Source organism: Conger conger, chromosome 3 (genome assembly GCF_963514075.1).
Source record: "Conger conger chromosome 3, fConCon1.1, whole genome shotgun sequence".
NCBI classification, from domain to species: Eukaryota; Metazoa; Chordata; class Actinopteri; order Anguilliformes; family Congridae; genus Conger; species Conger conger.
The window spans coordinates 37807160-37828547 of record NC_083762.1 but is presented as its reverse complement, the minus strand read 5'-3'; the positions used below and the strand labels follow the sequence as shown (position 1 = coordinate 37828547).

The window sequence follows — 21388 nt, the reverse complement described above, 5'->3', positions numbered from 1 at the left end:
ACCCAAATTAAATTGCACACACACACACACTGCCCACATGCAGTCACAAGGATGGGCCCACACATGTACAAATGCACATGTCCACACTCAAATATACACATGCACATGCACACAAAAATACAACTGATTCAGTTTGTATAAGATGAGGCAGCAATGTATTTATTTATTTATTTTTAAAACATCCACCAGTTAATTTTGTCCTCTGGAGGGGACATGAGTCTCTGCCATTCAATAAAAATAAAATTATTCATAATTTTTCACTACATTATCTTTTTGTCATCCAACCTATATTACTATTTTTTTTTAAATTATTCTTCTTCTATTTAAAAAAAAAACCCTTTTTCTTTTGGGAGTCAGGAGGATTCAAAATAGCAGGAACATAAAAAAGAGCTAGAATTTTGTGAAATTCTCATTACCACACCTGGCAGCCACATTTGAAATCAGTGCATACTTGAGTTCTGTTCTGTAGTTTCTCTCTCTCTCTCTCTCTCTCTCTCTCTCTCTCTCTCTCTCTCTCTTTCTCTCTCCCTTGATATGTTGTTTTTTGTACTTTTCTTATACAAATATTTGGTTTCTATGGTGATTAAGGGACATTTTGAGTAGGATTTAAAAAGGTACTAGCTTATTTTAAAGACAAGACACCACAGAAGCAAGACTGAATACGTGGAACAGAAGACAAGGAGGGGCAAATATAAGTGGATAGGCTACAGCAGCAGAAGACTTAATGCGTCTAAAAAATAGGTCGAATAAATTCCTAATGAAGTGTTCACTGAGTGTACATTTCAATGCATTATTTATTTCAACTTAATACAACTTAAATTTGTATTAACTTTTCGAAAAGTAAATACAAGAATATTTTACTGTATGTTAAGAAAATGCATGAAGTGCAAAATATACTTTAACTACTTTAAGTATACTATGGATGCACTTAAATTTACAGTAGGCCTATATGTTTTTCTTGGATCAATAAGGCTTTTAAAGGCTCTAGGCCAGTAATTTCATTTGTGGGGGATGTATCTTGTCAATTTACTGCTCTGTCTGCTGTCTGTTTTATCAGTTATATTGACTGTGTCAATGTGCTCTGTAGTTTTAGCATATGTATTGTATATTTTATTTTTTGATACTACAAATAAAGCTTCCTCTGGGAAAAAAAAAGAAGTAATTATATTATAATAAATCACCAAAGTCTCTCAAACTCAACTCAATAGTGGATCTCCACTATTTGGAAATTCTTGTTTTAAAAATGTATTCATATTTTCAATAATAGTGATATATGTAACCTGAAAAAAAAAAGTCATTATTGTGTTTGTTTCTTTTTGATCCTAGTTTTTTAGTCCTAATACAGTCGACAACTAATCAGAATGTGACAGTTCGTGGGGGGCTGGATAGTAGGCTACCAGTGGATGCGCTGTTTCTCTTTCAAGAACTTGAGAGGAGAGTGGATGGCTATTTATTGCATCTTCATTCCGCCGTGTAGCTCTTACTCCCTTGTCTCCCTATTGTGGCAGAGAGTGGGGTCACATTGTAGTTTTGGCAGGAGCTCTTGAGCAGATGCAGATGTAGCCTACAGTCGCCCCTCCTCCTCCACACACTGTGCTGCAGCGCGGACGAGAAGCAGGAGGTTACCATCAAAAGCCTCACAGCCCAACCCTCCGTGTTATCCTCTGCCTAAATTGTCATCTCTAAAGCGGAGGTCAAAACCTGCTGGAACTTTTTCAAATTCACACAGTATGTTGGAGGAAAAAATAACACTCCACTACATCATTACCAATATTCATATTCTCGTGCCATTGTAAACACTGCTTATGACTAAATGTAGAGTAATAGTTTCTTATTGCCACTGAACTGAAATAAGATAGGGGGCAGTTGATAGAGGCTAAATTGTGTTTACAGTGGCGTGCGTCTATAAACGTGCGACTATTTAAGGTACTGCGTACCATAACAAAACTAACGACGTAATTAAACCATACTTGTAAGATTATGGTAATTATGTTAATTCGAAGAAAACAGCATGTTCCGCAGCACCACTCATGTAACCTACAGGATACATTTTTTGACTCCGCAACATAGGCTATAGTGCGGGGTTATAGATGTAGCCTATTGCCCGCAAATATTTACTGCTACTGTCTGTAGCAGTAAAAGTGATAAGTGACGTAAAACTGTAAAACGTAACTACTTTGCCATCTAGTACTTTATATAGGCGTCTAGTAAGAACCACGAATCGGTAAATAAGCAACCGTTGGCTATAGGCTACATATGCAATTCCGTCATAACCGATATAATTAGTTAATTTTAAAAGGTTTACGAGTAAAACAAAGTATAAGAGCGAAAATCTCGAACGCTAACCCAGGAAATCATTTACTATAGCGAGAGCTTCATGACGTCTTCCTCCGCCCTCTTTGCAGTTGAGAAGTTGACATCCAGCTTACCCTCCCCGGTGCGGTACCCTCCCTATGGTCCGTCCACTAACTTTGGCTCTTGAGAAATAGTTGTGGATCGCTCTAATAAGCTGTTTCAACGTTCTCAAAACAAATTTTATTGAGACTATTTTTCTTTTCACTGTTTCATGCACATAGTCCATGCATGCGCACACATAAGTGACAATGGTTTCAAATGCATATATTTTAGGGGTTTTGTGCTTTTGCTCAATATGGATAGGCTCGCAAGCTCAGTTGGATAGACCCAGATTTAAAGGTAAGAACATATTTATAACGCTACTGTTTTCGTCATTTTATGATAGAAATTATATATATATATATATATATATTATATGTTTCATATTTAGCATGTATATAGCCTATATATAGTGGTATTGTATTACAAAACAAATAGTATTCTATTTAATTTTTCTTGTAATTGTAAGGAACTGCAACAATCGCATCTGTCAATGTCCATTATATTAGTCGGAGCATTTATTTGAGGTTGTATTTATACACTAATATCAAGCCTAATACAGAATGCATAAGGGTATCAATGCAAACCCTTATTTTTTTATGAAGAAAAAGGCTATTTAAAATTATCATTGCTTCGTGTTGAACGTTGTTTGAGCTATTTGGTTAAAGCATTAGGCTACATTTTGAATCTTAAATAGCCTATAGATAACCTAGTGCAATCATTAATGTACAGCAACAGTTGATGTATCTGGCATGTTTTTTTATTTTTTATACTGACATTCAATAGCATACATTAATTTTAACTCTATTGGTACTGGATACTGCAGAAATGGGAACAGTAATTAATGTCAACAACGAACGAAAGGGAGCACTTTGCCAAATCCGCTCCTATCGGTGCCTCAATCAGTGCTCTGCCCAGGTTGGAAACTGTAAGCCTTCCATACGTATTTACAGTACAGGGCTATTCCAGCCAAACATCTACAACCAAGACGTGTTTCGCGGTTAGTACGGCAAAGTTCGTGTAACTGCAATCTTCCATAACTGCTGGCAACATTTCAACCGCGTCATTACCCATGTTATCTCCCGGCCATTCCCACTCTACGAACCTCCCTCTTTGAAGGAACCTGTCGTCATACACGTGGACATATACTAGGCATATAAATATAATAACTCACAGATCCTGGCCTTGGATTATTGCATGAGTTATTTTCCATTCCCTTACCTTAGAGCATTATAGGTGTTTCCTGGTCTTTTTAGAACTGGTCTTTTCTTAGGGTAATCGTATGCTGTATTAAGTTTGAAAGCCATTCAACCTTTTATGGAATACAATTTGGCATTATACTATGGCAAATATGCTTCAGTAAATGCTATATTTGGAATTTATGGCACTTTATTAGGTATTCACTGAATAAAAGCATGAAGACTGCAGTTGAATGGCTTGGGTTTCCATTTTAAGTGCTTTTAGTAGATTTTGCTGACATTTTATTTTTTACATTTTGAGCTGCCGTGTTTTCGTTTTGCGTTTACTTTTCCGGTTAAGTTTTGTATTTGTGTATTCTGTTGTAGGTTAGGTGGCACGGATGGTGCAGTGGGTAGCACTGCCGCCTCACAGCAAGGAGGTCCTGGGTTCGAATCCCCGTCGGCCGAGACCTCTCTGTGTGGAGTTTGCATGTTCTCCCCGTGTTTCCGTGGGTTTCCTCCGGGTACTCCGGTTTCCTCCCACAGTCCAAAGACATGCAGGATAGGTTGATTGGAGATTCTAATTTGCCCATAGGTATGAGTGTGTGAGTGAATGGTCTGTGTGCCCTGTGACTGACTGGTGACCTGTCCAGGGTGTATTCCTGCCTTTCGCCCAATGAATGCTGGGATAGGTTCCAGCCCCCTGTGACTGTGTTCAGGATAAGCGGGTTAGGATAATGAATGAATGAATGTTGTAGGTTGCCCGTGATCAGGCAGCGTTTTCCTTGGTTCTTATGAGTTAGGTCAGAGTAGGATGACATTTACCGGAAGACTCACTCCTTTTGCTTTTTCCTTGGAAGTAAGGGAAAAGGAAAGCTCACCAAAGTCAAAATTTCATGAAGTCACCTGTTCGGTGAACATTTACTTACGAGAGCACTATGAAAAGACGGCAGGGTCAGTTGCGTTTGTCACTCTCAGATTTCAAAAATAGTGCAAGAGGGCATTGAACTGTATAATAATGCTGTATATTACACGTTATATTCATAGACTGTGGGAAGCTTAAACAGTGTTGTGATCTGAGGTTGTTTGTTGTTGCAATTCCTCTCTTCGCCATCCAAAATTACCTGTTGTACCTTTAAGTAACTAATCCAGCACATTGGATATGAAATTAAACTAATTGTGGTTATTGCTTGTCTCTCTCAGCAGCAACAGAATTAATTATTTAGTGTAAATAAACATCGTATCTGCTCAGATCCAACCAAATGCCTCAAAACTCATTGGACGGTGCTTCAACTTGAAGCAGGACAAGGAGCCCAAACACACTGCTAAAGCAACTGATTTTCTTCACTAAGTGCTATTTTTAAAGTATTCATAAGACAGGAATAAAGTCACATTCCCTGTTTATAAGCATGAACCTCAGAAAATACTGACCACCAGTGCCATAGACATTTACAAGCCAACAAGGCTGTTTCCATGTTCCCTGCTGTGAATTTAACAGGAACATTTGAATAACTTGTTGGATCCTGTAGATTCTGTTGTAGCACTGTTGTGTTTATAACCTATCAACGCACCCCCTAGCTCACCAAAATATTGACCATTAAGTTTACTGCGATCCAGCTCCACTCTATTTAGATCTAATTTTGTGGAAGTAAATATGGTTTTTTGCTTGTGGCCAGATTTAGATTTAGAGATTGGGGCCTGGATGCAATCAAAATCCTTTGACTTCAATACAGATGCTAATTATTTCCTTGGAAACAGTTCAAAATTTTCCAAAATTCACTTGCCGAAATGTTTGTGAAGAAAAAAATATTTATTGTAAGTTTTGGACAAATAAATATATAGTTATATAGAACTGAGAGGATTCAAATTGAGCACAAGGTCCCACTTAAAAGTACAATTAATCACATTAATCACACAAATAATCACATCAATTTAATTGCCTGTCTTTGGCTTTCAGTAAATGCAACCATTTCACTTTAAACATCGACTTAGTTTTTACACCAGGAGGTTCAATGAATACTTGATAGGTCATTATAAATATGCATTAAAAGTCAAACCCTTGGCTGAGAACTTGGCTAAAGGAATCTATTCAGCCCAATAGCTAACTGTAACTGTCCCCATTTATTATACTCGGAATCCATCTACTGGCAAAAAAAATTCTTGGTTGAAGTGAGTTCTAAATCGAAGGTTTTGTTTCATGCATAGCTAGATGCATAACTTAAAAGTATAGCTTGCAAAATTATTTTCCATTTCAATGATAATTCTGCTGTCTAAAACACATTTCTTCAGTCAAATCTTAAGGATACACCATTTGTCTGCCACCAACATGGTATTTGCATATAAAGTTACCTTTCCTACTGAGATTATATGTTCTCTCATGTGTAACAATAATGAGAAATATCCCATATTAGCGAGTCAGCTAGCCAGCTAGCAAGCAAGGTATAACTACTTTTTGTCAGAACGCCGGACAGAAGAACCATGCGCAGACTCTGTTATGTACTGCACTGAGGACCCAAAAGCAGACCAATGCATAATCCAGAAACGTTGTTTATTCAGTCCAAGGTTCAGAGCCAAGAGATCAACAGACAATGCCCAAATCAGAATGCAAAAGAATAGTCAAAAAAACGATCAAAGGTCAAAATCCAGGAGTCAGAAAAAGGTACAAAAGGGCTGAGGGAAAAATCTGAGTCGAGAAGGCGGAGCAAATAATCAAAAGCCAAAGAAACAGATGGGCAACCAAAACAAGAGGGCAAGGCAAACTCGGAAATCAAAACAAAGGGGTGTCATAAGAATCTCAGTAAACAGGCGTACTTAAATAACTGAATATGATCAACGTTCTGACAACAAGTACTGTGGAGTCTGAGGTTTAAATACATGAGGGAAGGTGACAATCTGGTGGGGATCTGGAGAAAGGTGGGCTAAACAAATAGACAACAGGTGGGAAACATAATAGGGTAATAATACAATAACGGGGAGACGAAAACACGGACTGGATGCACGTAAACACACATTAAAAAATTACATGTTTCATATCGGGAGTAGACATTTGCATAGAGTGAAGACGTAGTGATAGTAAGCAAGTAATCAGGGATAGCATAGGAAGGCGGAGTTATAGAACAGCATGGAAAGCTAGGAGATACGTTAGTGAGTTAGTTACATGATTAAATCTAAACTACCCAATTAAAGTGACTGCTAGTTTGTTAGTTAGACAGACAGTAAGTGTATTAATCGGATTAGACTGTACAATATCTAAATTAGTAGTAGTTAGTAAGAATAGTGCTTTACAACATTTAACAATTAAGAGAAGTTGGAAGTAACGAATGCGAGGCTGGAAGAAACTAACGAAACCACCCAAATAGTGAAGCACGCAGACAGGGGAGTGACCCGGGCTCAGAAACATTCAGACGCAGACATAATAGGGGATCATGAATGCAATAACTGAAATGGGCAACAATAACCAGATTTGAATGAATATGAATAAATAACAAGAATAAACAATAATAGCACTAAAACAGAACAGAGCATTACAGACAGGGATAAGAATATGGCAGGCTTCATTAACAAAGGGCTGACCCAAAATGTAATCCAGGAACAGGCAATGGTCGTAATCCAGGCAGACAGATATATGCAGGGTGATCAGAAGAGTAGTCAGCAAACAGGCAGAGTTCAAAAACAGGAAGGCAGTCCACACAGGCGAAAGTACAATCACGAAATCCAAAAAACATGGGGAGTCCAAAACCAGGCAAAGATCAAAACCAGAAAATCCAAAAACAAAAGAAAAACAAATGTACAGAAAAACAGATGGGAAAACAAGTCAGAAAATCTAGCCAAGTGAACTCACTCACTGTTGGTGTTTATGACTAGCCTAATAAACTAACATTAACATAGCTGACGATTTAGATGAACGTTTTCTATTCATGTACGCCGACCTAGCTGGCCCTCGCTTTACTGTTTCCAACACTTTTCACAAATTGAGTGCTTGCCAGTGTGATATGTAATGCTATCTAGCTAGCTACGACCTGCACGCAATAACGTTGCCAAACATAATGGCATAACATAGAACGTCGGATTAGCATCATCCAAGTTAGCATTGTGTTTCGTGATGTTAAGTCTATGGACAATTCATTATCAAAGTGTGGAATTAGGAGGTCTAATTGAAATTTAATAGAATACAGTCATGAAATTAGAAAAAGCATGCATGCTTTTGAACTACGGACATAATCAGTGGTGTTGTGTCGGGATCCATTGGATTTAAATTGAGTAAGTCACTTAGACGCCATTTCTTCCCCATTCTGATAGTTGATGTGAACATTAACTGAAGCTCTAGACCGTATCTGCATGATTGTATGCATTGCACTGCTGCCACACAATTGGCTGATTAGATAGTCACATGAATAAGTAGGTGTAAAGGTGTTCCTAATAAAGAGCACAGTATAGTGTATAGTACTACTGCGCTCATTATAATACCAATCAAATGCTTCATAGTTTTAAACAGTGTGGACATCAGGCCTTCCCTTACAGTGCTCCAGTGGTTTAGTGCAGTAAGGAAGACAGTACCTGCAATGTGTTCCTGTCTCCCCTCAGAATGTCCTGTGGATTTGTTCTTTGTACTGGATACCTCTGAGAGTGTTGCACTTCGGGCAAAGCCCCCAGATTTCTACATCGACCAGATCAAGGCCTTCACCAAGACCTTCATTGATGAGCTGAAAGACATGTATGTACTGAATCATGACCAGAAGCTCCAACCTGTAAGAGCGAGGAGGTGGAGTCCGCTCCTGGCCCTGAGAGTGTCATTTTTATAGATAGCCAGCAGCTGAATGAAACATGGAATGTCAGGCGAAACCATAGTAGTAAATTCAATTGGCAGAACTTCCTGTTACAGTATGTCCCAATCATTGTGTTAAATGAACATGAAGTTTACATTGAACATGTTTGTTACATTTTGCTCAGAATTTTTTGAGTCTGTTGGGTCCACTAGATTTGTGATGTGATGTGATGGGGTAATGTATTGCAACAGCTTACTATGAAAAAGACATTGATATTTTGATTGTATTGCCTTCCCATTTACCAGACCTACAACCAGTCATTATGAGTCCCATTTCTGCTCTAAAAGGCTCATGTTAGATATCAATGCTCTTGACTATACACAAAGCCTCCAATGAAATGATTCAGATGATAAACCTGAGGACACAGAGAGGGCACTACAACAGATGACATAGGGCTATGCATTGATATGTAAGGACACATGTTAAATCATTCAGCTTTTGTATTCAATATATAATTAAATTGTTACTTTTGACGTGTAAATAATCGATTGGACATGCTTTTCTTTTTGTGTTAATCTCTGCATTTCCTAGGCGTCAACCATGTGACCGATACTTGATTTGGAACTCAGGAGCACTGCACTACAGTGACGACATCGTGATGGTCCATGAGCTGAGTGACTTGAATGCTGAACGCAACACGCTAAAGCAGAATGTAGACATGATCACTTACATAGGAAAGGGCACCTACACCGATTGCGCCATCAAGCGGGGCGTAGCAGAACTGCTGGGCGGGTGAGTGTCCGGAGGCCGAATTTTGTATTCTTGTAATCTGTTTTCTTCTGCACAGCCATAGACACACATTCAAATACTGTAACATATACACTGTAATGCACGCATATATGAACACGTGCACTTTCTCTCTATCTCTCTCTATCTCACACACACACATGCACGCACTGAATATGCATATAGACATTGGGATATACTATGTGTATACTGTGCATATACAGTGTATGCGTACACAGAAATACTCATACAGTACATACTCGTGCACATGTACACAAATGATCAAATGTACACCTGTGGACACACACGCCCACACAGCGACACACATGCACACTGGCTTGCCTATATGCTATGAAAAATAGTACTATATAGGTCTATAGTGCTATAACACTGAATATGAAAAAATAGTACTATATAGGCCTATAGTGCTATAACACTGAATATGAAAAATAGTACTATATAGGCCTATAGTGCTATAACACTGAATATGAAAAATAGTACTATATAGGCCTATAATGCTATAACACTGAATATGAAAAATAGTACTATATAGGCCTATAGTGCTATAACACTGGCCACATACTATGTTGAACACAGAAAAAAAAGTAGACACATGAGTCATATACTGTATCTGAAAACATCTGGAATGGTCTTTTGACAGAATAGGAGGCAAACCAATTTTTAATGAGTGCCAGGACCAACGGATGTACTGTAATACAAAAACAATACCCAAATAGTAACAGACGTGCAGGCATGCAGACACAAAGAGCACCAGTATCACATAGGCACACATGTGCACGAGATACACTATATAACATTATAGTATCTGAGCAGGGCAAGGGTGCTCACCTCCTGCTGGATTTAAGAAGCTCTGTGGTACTATAAGGCTTCTTTAAAATCCTTCACCGCAGTCTGTGTTTGGTACGACCGAGGTCTAGACTTGATGCCGATGTGTATGCTTTGGCTTCAGGGGCTCGCATTATCATGAGAACAAGTACATTGTGGTGGTGACAGATGGACACCCTGTCACAGGCTACAAGGAGCCCTGTGGGGGTCTGCAGGATGCCGCCAATGAAGCCAGACAGCATGGAGTCAAAGTTTTTTCTGTTGCAATCTCACCAGATGAGGAGGTAACTGGACTTGAGTGTATCTGGATATAGAAATTGTGCTGGAGGGTTGTGGCAAATGGGAATGTTGGGATGAGCTTCAGGAATTTGTTAATTTGACAAAATTAGAGGAAGCAACATTGACATCCAGAGAAACAAGAAATTGTTATGATATAAACTGTTTATGTTACATTACATTACATAATTACATTACATTAATGGCATTTGGCAGACGCTCTTATCCAGAGCGACGTACAACAAAGTGCATACCCATAACCAGGGATAAGTGCACTGAAAGACCCTAGAGGGAAGTACATTTTCAACTGCTACCAGTACAACAAAGATAAGGACCAGGGCAAATTTGAATTTTGTATGACCAAACCCCTTAACTAGCCAAACACTGCTTACCTAGCCAAACTAAAAATACTGATATAATATATATACTGATATATATAATACTGATATTATGTATATAATATTTTTAGTTTTAGTAAAACAATATCACTTTTTGAAATTTTAAAACATATTTTATGAGTGTTCAAAATGGAATTGCATAATCTTTGGTCTTTGGGGTAAATGGATTTTAACAGATTTATAAATCATTATTTTTCAACAATTGAACGGTACCTAGTCATTCTTGAGTTTATGTATAGAGCACAGCAAACATTTTTAATATTGTGCCTAATTTTGTATGGGACATTTTTGTGTAGATAACATCTTATGATAGGATGTTATCAGGATGGGAACAGTTTTAAGAGCTGAAACATGCTCATTGCCCACACTCTTCTGGCATAGATTTAGTACATGCTACATTTACAATGTAAATAGACATGTACTCTACAAATGATTGTTACAATCAAATATTGAAAATCTTTAAAAAAATGTAACTAAATTACGTATCAGTGTATTATTGTATGGGTTCAGATGGGAGCAAAAGACTTAAAAAATGTGTTGCATGACAATTTAGTTTCACATTGCAATTTACATATGAAACAGAAAAAAACGAAGCAATGTGAATAAGAAATTACACGCTGACTTATACAACCATTTTTCGATCCAGCTGGATAAAATAATGTTTTTTAGCCTTCGCCATAAAGGACCATGTGGTATATTGACTATTGTTCTGTCATTGTATGAATCACCTAAATGATATGAAAATTCAAGTGTAGGACAGACAAAAATGATATACTGTAACCAATATTTAGGAATAGTGAAACAGTCTAGCAGGATGCTGTCATATTCTATTTCCAAAGTATTGATGGCATAACTTTTATGAATCTGTCTTTCATCTTTTTGACAATAGGAGACCTATGAGGATTTTATCTTTTTGTTAATCAAACTCATTTAATTGAATTACAGAGCCTATTTATATTGAGTTGCCATAGTTGGTCATTGAGTTATCGTAGCAGAGCAATTTACACACTGGTTGTAAATTAGTTAAAGGTTAATTTAATGTCTGATATTGGGAGTTATTCACATACAGTACTGGCAGGATTAGAACGCGATGATGAAGGGATAAGAAGCAGAGGTCCTTGAGGTGGAGAGTAGGATTTTTGTTTGGAAGGAAACATTTGAAATGAAGTTGTACTCTGTCAACAGGAAGCCAGGCTATCTGTAATAGCCACGAACCAGAACTACAGACAAAATTTCACAGCTGCAGACAAGGAGAGGACCTCCCAGCTCCAAACTATCCATACCATTGTAAACTTGATTGTGAGTACCGGCTGCACCCTAACATCCATCTACTCTGTCTGCCATTTAGCATTGAGCCACAGGGTTTAGCATGTCTCTGTGGTACTGCATGCTTCCTGTAGTTTAATTGTGGGGTTTGTAGTTTCAGGAAATACAAATGAAACTGACCTGGCTGTCTTCTTTCTTGTTTTCAGCTCAATGAGACAAAAGATGTGGTATGTATGGTTCCTTAATTTGTGTTGTGTCTGCAGTGTTTATCATTTTCCTTACTGGTCACTGTGATAATTTTCACCTCCTGTTTTTCTTTACAGTGTTGTTCCTTTGACTGCCCAGTAAGTCACTCTATTGGTAATCCCAGTATGATTTCCTATTTCATACCAGAAAAACTATTGCATTCCTACTATTTCAACTATAGTCATTTCTGGTATTTTAAATATATATTTGTAGATTTAGATTCAATTGAATAACTCGTAATTTTGTCAATAACTGATGTATATTATGTGATGTTATCACTTATGACTTTCATGCGTTTTCAGGACAAAACTGGGGTAAGGGGGCCTCATGGCGACCCTGGATCCAAGGTAATTCAGACCAGACATATACTAGACATATATTTAGATTAAGGAAATGCTACCAATTTATACAGGATATATATTTCATTTAGAGACATGCAACATAGCCTTTTACAATAGATCTGCATTTAAAGACATACTAATGCACACATATTTTACTATGTACAGTACTGTGCAGAAGTCTTAGGCACCCTAGACTTTATTATATATATATATATATTATAAAAGATATATAGATATATATATATATATATATATGTGTTTCTTTTTTGTGTGTGTTAGTATAAAAGAACACATTTGAGATTTCCAAATATTCATTTTCCAAAAGATTTTACAGGGACATTATGGTATTTAATTAAAAAAATTAACAAGCAATTGACTACTTTTTACATAAAAACTTCGTCAAGGCTCTCTGAGATCAGAAGCAAGGAGCCAACCAAAGTCTGCAGAAGAACTGTGGCAAGTTCTCCAACATGTTGGAACAACCTCCCTGCTGATTGTCTTATAGAACTGCAGGACAGCGTTGGCTATCTCAGAGAAGTGATGCAGTTTTAACTCCGAAGGATGGTCACAAAAAATATTGATTTGATTCAGTTTTGAACTATTCTGCCAAATAAATAAAATGTAATGTAAAATGTATACATTTATTTAGGACCTTTCATTTAATAAAAATAGTCTTTTCTGTACAGAATTATATACAGGTGCCTAAGACTTTTGCACAGTACTGTATATGTTTAAGTTACAGAAATATAACGTGCAGAAGTGCAGACATTTACATTACATTCATGAACCCGGGGGTTTATGTTCAGTTTACATGCTTAAAGTTCATTCACCTGATTCACATTATTAGTACTGGCTCTACCCAACAACATGCACTGACCAGTGAATAAAGTGCTACTTCCCTAAAGCACAAGTGAATTATGAATTTGTATACTATATAAACTATACTATTTATATACTATATAAATTATATAAAGGCAAATACAGATGATATAAAACCATTTAAATAAGAGAAAAATAAAATCGAGATATATACATTTATACATCTGTATATTTATACCAGATCTACAATTGCAAACAAACTATTCAAACTATACTAGGTTTAAATGAGGGGAATACTAGTGAACATGTGAACACTAGATGGGAATGAGGGTAATAATAAGATAGCATAGCATAGAAGCTAATGGTATAACATAGCGGTGGATGGTATATACTGTACACATATAACTGTGTATTATGCATTAGATGTCAGTGGTGGGACACTAACTCACTGAAGAGTGTTTTCTCATCAGGGTGAGGCTGGTAGGCCAGGGATGCCAGGAGAGAAGGGAGACATCGGAGAAGAGGTGAGAACCAGCTTAATTTCTTTAACAAAACTGCTTTCGCAAAATGTTGCCAACAATCTTCAGAGCTTCAGGATCACTGTTGACCCGCCTTCCACTCACAAGTTGCCTGTGGCTTGAATTGTAAAGTGAGACTTTGGTAATTTTGGTCATCCACTTGCATGCATTTTCTGATATTTCAGAAAACATTTTTATTGTTATGCAAATGTTCAATGCTCAATATTTTGGCAACTTTCTGCGGCCACCCATTTTACAATTTACAATTTTACAGTTTTTCCCAATTTTAGAGTCTACGAATGCCTGTAACCAGAAAATAATAGACATTGTTTTTACCTGTTTTTTATTATTGACTTCATTACAACATAGAAAAAACAAATAAATTAGTAAAGGTAAATTTTTTTACATGAGTTTATGCAGTACGTAAAACAATGGTTATTGAAAATTACATAGTTTTATCATAGCCAAAAATGTGAGTTCATCAATCGGAACATATTCTCTGTATTCACAAACACGATTCAGGTGAAACATTGGGAAGTCGGGAAATGGCAATGATTTCCAGTTGACTTCTCAAGCAAGATCCAAGCTTTCTGAGATGTATTCAAGAATCAAAATTTATGTTTATTTATGTATTATTTTATGTACTGTTTTGCAAAACACTGGAAAAATGTATATAAAAACGCCCCATAATCTGTCCTTAGATAGCCAGGGAGAGCTTCAGTGATTGTAAATTTTGTCATGGCCTTTAAATTAATGTAGTAATATAACTGTCACCTGTATACCCAAAGCCAGTAATCACATTTATGAGTTTCTAGCAACATGGAGAAAATGGATTTGCCATGCATCATGCACCATCTCTCTTCTAGACCCAGAATGGCATATTAAACGTTTCTACATATACAATTTGGGGAATATAAACAAGACGATGACACAGAAACATTCTGATTAAAAATAGTTGCATGGACCTGTGGTTTTATCCAAGCTCCACCTGCTAAACTGTCACTTAAAGCCTCCTCTGTGTTACAGGGCAGACCAGGTGACTCAGGACCTGTGGGCTACCAGGGTATGAAGGTATGTCAGTATATTCTCTGTTGTCATTCATCAATCTCTGTTAATATTTATTATTTTGCATGTTTTTGGGTTATAAACTAAGGATTTATTAAACTGAATCGGTTCTTCTTTTATCACAGGGAGACAAAGGAATCAGAGGTTACAAGGTATGGTTGGTTTGCATTTTTATTATTTTCTGTACCTGCTACAATTGTGATTAAAGTCCCACTCCGTATATTTAATCTGGTGTGAAATAGATGGCCTTGTGCTTAGCTGAATATGTGCATAATGCTTTGAGCTTAATATGGGCTTGGATTGGAGTTTGTGTGGCGGAGACATACTCATGAAACATGCATACATTTAACTATAGTGCACTGTGTTACAATACCGTTTTCAGGAATAATGCTTCTGTTCTGCCCATTTGCTGTATTCTTTAAACTCAGTCTTTCCTTTTTTTGTCTAGGGAGAGAGGGGTCACAAAGGATACAAGGTGAGACTACATATTATCCCTGATTGGCCATTGTAGCCTTCTATCAATTCTCTATTCTATTCCATGTTCTCTGTTCAACTAATGTTTGTTCCGTGTCCCTGAAAACCCCTCCTCTTATCCTTCTACAGGGAGACAAAGGACTAAGAGGGATTGATGGGATAGATGGACGCAAGGTGAGTTCGATAAATTGTGTGTTGAAATAGTTTCATATGCAGGCCTAAGAATGCCTAATGTGCAGTACCAAAATGTATGCCACTCATGCACGTGCAGTGTAGCAAAAAGAGGAGATTGCATTTGCAGGCGGGGGAACTATGATTATGGAGCGGTGAGACATTTTGCAATCTCTGACTGGGTTGGAATTGTGAGGTAGCAAGAAAACAGAATGATTTGTGACCCAGGTTGCCGGTGTGTTACTGAATTCCGTGTTTCCGTTTCCCCTGCATATTCCCCCAGTACTGTGCATGTACTGATTTCAAAAAGAATTGTGGTGTCTATTCTTCTGATGTCTTCTTGACTTATAGGGCTATTTCAGGAAAACATAATTTATCTTTACTTTAACTTTAATCGTCAACCAGATGTGGTAACATTACAGTAAAGAATGTAAATTGGTGAATAATGATGCAAGGATGGCTACTCTCAATGATAATCTTCAGAATTTAATGTTGTATTTCTAATTCTCTATGCTTGCCAAAAGTTGTTAAGTGGTCTTTTATATTTTAGTATAAATACTATTACTGATGGATGGTGCCTCAATGATCACATGCCCGAGCACTGGGCTAGGCAAGGTTTCTCACTGGCACATTTAAAGCTGAGTAAGGCGGACATTTGCCCAGGGCTTAACTGCTTCGGGGCAACAAGGTTTCAGGATTTGGCCCAGAACTCTGAATCTGAATGTTCAGAATTAGCCCTCTCTCTTCTTTCTGTCATCTTTTAAATGATCTGATTGAGGTTTCTGCCATATTGCTTTCATCTATCTACACTTCATAATGGTTGGGACAAACCATTGTCCATTGTCCTTTTCCGTGATTTGGCTCTGTACCCCACAACAGTCCATATGTGGTTAAAGTGCACATTTTCAGCTTTTATTAAATACAATTTGTGTCAATTTTGGTTTCACCGTCTGGAAATTACAGCATTATTATATACAGTCCCCCAATTTCAGGGCACCATAATGTTTGGGACAAATGACTCATAATTAGTCACGTGTGTTCACTTGCCTCCTTAGTGCAGGTATAAGAGCTTTCAGCATCTAGTCTTGATTTGATGCTTTTCATGGCCTTTAGAGTCTGTTATTTTGTGTTTATGAATATGAGGACCAGAGTTGTGCCAATGAAAGTCAAGGAAATAACAGTCAGATACCAATGCCAAACATTAGGCCTATCCAATGTTTAGAACATCATTAAGAAGAGTTCTGGTGAGCTCAGTGATCACAAAGGTAGGCCAAATAAGACCTTTACTTCATGGACAGAACAACAGAGGCTACAAAGCAAGATGCAAGCCACTAGTTACCTACAAAAACAGGGTGGCCTGGTTACGGCTTGAGAAGTACCTAAAGGAGCCTGCAGAGGAAAAGGGTCTTTTGGACAGATTGTAACCAAATGATTGAGTTGGGAACCAAGTGATTGAGGTGGGAAATCTGTAAATGATGCACTGTAGGCTAGCTATAACCTAAGAAACAGCTTTTCTATAAGATTAAGTTATTGTGGTGTTTACCTCTAAGAAATCACTACATTGCTATTGCATGTAAAATATATATCTGGCTGTTGCGTTCTGCCCTCCTGCCCTGTTTTTTCTTAAAGGTAAAATCAATATACCGCTATTATTACTGGGGGTGTGGCATTACATATAAAATAAAGCCTGTAAAATGAATGCCTGCACAGATCAGCTTGGACTGTAACCTCTTATTCATTGTTTCATTTCAAAGCCAATGTGCTGGAGTACAGAGCCAAAACACACTGTACATAAGTGACTGCCCCCCCCCCCCCCCCCCCCCCCAATCAGAGCAGGCTAGAACCAGAGCTGCCGCTAAAGCAACAAAGGAGTTTTTCAAAGCCAAAAACTGGAAGATTCTTGACTGGTCAAGTCATTCACCCACTCTGAATCCAACTGAACATGCATTTTCATATGCTAAAGAGAAAACTAACAGCAACTAGCCCTGAAACAAACAGGAGCTGAAGATGGCTGCAATACCAGATCACCACCAGAGAAGACATTCAGCATTCATGTCTATTGGTCACTTTTATTTACAACAACATTTATATGTCCCAAACATTATGGTGCCCTGAAATGAGGGGGTATGTAAAATGCTGTAACTTGTATAAAAATTCCCTTTAATAAAAGCGGAGGATCTGCTCTTTAACCACATATAAATGGTAAATGGTTGGCATTTATATAGCGCTGTACAATTGATGCTTCTCATTCACCCATTCATACACACACTCACACACCAACAGCGATTGGCTGCCATGCAAGGCACCGACCAGCTCGTCAGGAGCATTTGGGGGTTAGGTGTCTTGCTCAGGGACACTTCGACACAGCCTGGGTGGGGGATCAAACAGGCAACCCTGCCAGACAACTGCTCTTACTGCCTGAGCCATGTCGCCCCTCTGAACTCAACATATGTTGAGTACAGAGCCATATAAAGAAAAATATGTCTTTGTCCCAAACATTATGGAGTTCACTGTTTGTGATGCATTTATGAATCCTAAGATTTATCCTGCTCCAACAACTGCATGTGGGGAAAAAGGCTACAACTATAGTGCTCTCCCTTAGATCCAAGGATAATACACATTTCTTTACTACACTGTGTTACTCTGGGACAGAGACGAGCCAAAAACCTAAATTTCTTACAGATTAACAGTTTATGACTGTTTGCTGCAGAAAAATATATTAAGTTTTTGTACCGGCCACACTGTACAGAACGACATTTGTTTTAGGAATAATACAATTACTTTTCTTACTGAGTTAGTTTAGTTTCTTACCTGTTTAAATATTATTACATATTTTCCCCTGTATGGAAATTAATGGAAGTTTCCAAAAGCCATATTTTTCTGAAAAGTGGAATTCAGAAAGGGGGTACACGGACATCATATCATATACAAACACCCTGGATCCTCGTGTGAACGTATTCCAGTTGGTGGGAAAATCACATTCAACATTTATAATGATTTACATAATTGAAAAATGTTGACAAGGGAAGGCAATCCTGATAGAAATGGAATATACTGAATAGACATTCTTCAGGAAGGAGCCATGCAGTAAAAAGCCAATAAAATGATCAAAACCAAGAATATGGGGCCCTTATTTTCAAGGACTAGGCAAAACAAGCTACTGTGCATATGCAGTGGCACAGCAGCGTTAATATTTTCATAGAGAGCCACAAACGTACCTTTAATTAAGTATAATTCCCTGCAATGCAGTGAACTCACTTCTAATGTAGCGTATTTCCCTCCAGTGAATTAAACCTCCCTTTGACAAAGTATATTTTCCTGCAGTGCAATAAAATTCCCTTTGATGCAGCATATTTCCCTACAGTTCATTAAACGGTTTATTTCCCTGCAGTAAATTTAAGGTCCCAATTATAAAGTATAATTCCCTGATGTGTATTAATCTTCCCTTGTATTACATATGTTTCCCTACAGGAAATGAAACTTCCCTGTTACAATATACTCCCTGTTACATATGCAGTATGCATTTTTACTGCAGTGCATACTGATCAGGTTTACGTAGCTATATTTACATGTACTTCTTTTTGTCCTCAGGGTGACCCTGGTTATTCGGGCCTGTCTGGCTGTAAAGGATCCCCTGGGCCAGATGTAAGTGGATTTTGTTTACACAGACTCGTAGGTGACTGCTTATTTTACTTGAATGTGTTTTTATGGACAAGCAGAGACATATTGTCGGCTGTCTCCTCCTCCTCTGCTTCAGGGTACAGAGAACAGATGTAGTGTCACCTGCGTGGCTGATGGTTTTTCTAAACATAGCTTCAGATGCAGGACTGCCCACCACTCCCCATTCTTAACCTGTAATATTTTACCCTTTCGGAAGGGTAATTCAGTACAGTATCTTATTATTTTCAACAGTGCACCTGGCTTTATGTTACTTGGGAATCTAACTAGCAACCTTGGAGCTGCTAGTCCAGTTCCCAAACAATTATGCTATGCCACCAGGCGTACCATTTGCACTTTGCCTTAACTGAAATACTTTTTGTGTTGACTGATGGACTTAAACCATGTTAGGTGGGCTATAGAATGTTATGTTATAGTACAGTCATTGCCAGTCCCCATATAAAAATGTCTGGTGATACATGTACATAAGAGAAAAGAGTAACATGCTCACACACTCACACACATGTACCGCATATACTGTACATTATATATATGAGAGGGAAAACATTTCACTATAAAAACTGGATGCATGCTAAATTATATGCATTTTCAATTGCTCCAATTTAATGGTGGCGCAATCCTGCAAAACAGTCTGTGGTCACAGACAAGTCAACAGATGGCTCAGACAAATATGCTTCACATGGTTGACGTTTTTGTTTGTTGACAAAATCTTTAATTTTTTAAGCATTGTCCAAGCAGAAAGTTGCACTACAGAGGGCTTCTAAGCAACAAAATAGCAGAGCAAGGTTCAGACCTACCAATACTTACAAATTACAATTTCTTTTAAAAATGTAAAAAAGTAACACTTTTTAAAATTCATTATATAAGATAATTCACAAAGAGAGGATGTAGTCCAGTTGTATTCCAGCCGGAGAAGTTCGGTCTGAGGAGCATCCCTCAGAGCTGAAATGGAAAAGAATCTGTCTGGGTCCAGTGCAGCAGCATCTGGCCTCCAGCTCACGGGAAGAATGCTTCCCTATCAGACAAACACTTTTTAAATCTTATTTCCAAAAATCCAAACGTTTGTATGCTTTAATTATACACCCCTGTTCCTTTCATACCATTTTAGTTTGTCATGTCCGCTCATTTATAAAATGATAAAATAGCAGGCACATGGAGGATAGCTCCTCCAAGAACGACAGAGAGACATTCTGCTTCAATTAAAATATTTTTAAAAAGCTTCCTTCTGTTGACTTGTAGGGATTGGTGGGAGAATCAGGTCCAAAAGGAGACCCAGGGTCATATGGCACCAAAGGAGAAAAAGTAAGTACAGAGCATTGTTGAATTTTGCTAATGTTGACATAAATTTTTTTGTATGTTGGTGCAAGAGAGACCAGGTGTTAGACATTATTTGCTTACATAAGTACTGTATGCGGTACAGTACAGATGTGGCACTGTAAATTCATGAGAGAGAGTATGGGAGAATGGATCTTTAAACAATTTAAATGACTTCTTTACAAACCAGGGAATAAGAACATAATCTGTGTTTTCTCTTTCAGGGAGACCCTGGAAAAGATGGTGAACCAGGAAGACCTGGCAATTATGGTCCACTTGGGCTCAGGGTAAATGATTAATGAGATTTGTGCCCCTTGGCCCAAAAGGCTGCTCCATCAGTGAGGAAGCAAGCAAAATTGTTTGCCAATTATCAATAAAAACAAATTATACAAATTCAGCAGATTACATTGTAATTGCTGTTTAACTGTAATACAGTGTCATTAGGTGGCTGTAATCACAGATAAGTGTTGGATAAATATTATAGGCCCACATGCATCAGCGTTCTCTTCCTGGTTTTAGTATCTAAAACACCCACAAAATGTTCACAAAGAGCAGGTTTTTCTAGCCCTAACCCTGCCCCCAGAGCCTTAGTCCCCCTCCACCTCCTGTGGTCAGCTGTCTGTGTTAACATTTAGCAATATCATTTTGATAATTATGCAAAAACATATGTGATGTCACATGGGAAATCCTTTGGAAACAGGTTGGAAAAATAGCAGTTATAATATGTATACTTATACCAAAATTGCAATTGTTTTACTTGGATAAGTGTGGAACACAAATCAAAAGCTCCAGGATGATATGAACAGCTCAAAAAGATGGAAAATATGTGGGCCTTTAATAGTTTCTTTGGGT

At 37.8% G+C, this 21388-nt stretch overlaps 1 protein-coding gene across 1 annotated transcript in view; it reads left to right on the top strand.

The window, feature by feature from the left end:
• The first annotated feature begins 2461 nt into the window (after window positions 1-2461).
• LOC133124049 (collagen alpha-1(VI) chain-like) overlaps window positions 2462-21388 on the top strand; it is a 40694-nt gene continuing 21767 nt past the window's right edge. Inside the window, exons 1-16 of the mRNA XM_061234891.1 lie at window positions 2462-2694; window positions 8157-8286; window positions 8930-9130; window positions 10095-10254; window positions 11830-11943; window positions 12117-12137; window positions 12234-12254; window positions 12459-12503; window positions 13787-13840; window positions 14861-14905; window positions 15025-15051; window positions 15348-15374; window positions 15503-15547; window positions 19136-19189; window positions 20462-20524; window positions 20761-20823. Coding sequence (XP_061090875.1) covers window positions 2604-2694; window positions 8157-8286; window positions 8930-9130; window positions 10095-10254; window positions 11830-11943; window positions 12117-12137; window positions 12234-12254; window positions 12459-12503; window positions 13787-13840; window positions 14861-14905; window positions 15025-15051; window positions 15348-15374; window positions 15503-15547; window positions 19136-19189; window positions 20462-20524; window positions 20761-20823 — 1161 coding nt within the window. The 5' untranslated portion in view covers window positions 2462-2603. The remainder of the gene's footprint in view (window positions 2695-8156; window positions 8287-8929; window positions 9131-10094; window positions 10255-11829; window positions 11944-12116; window positions 12138-12233; window positions 12255-12458; window positions 12504-13786; window positions 13841-14860; window positions 14906-15024; window positions 15052-15347; window positions 15375-15502; window positions 15548-19135; window positions 19190-20461; window positions 20525-20760; window positions 20824-21388) is intronic.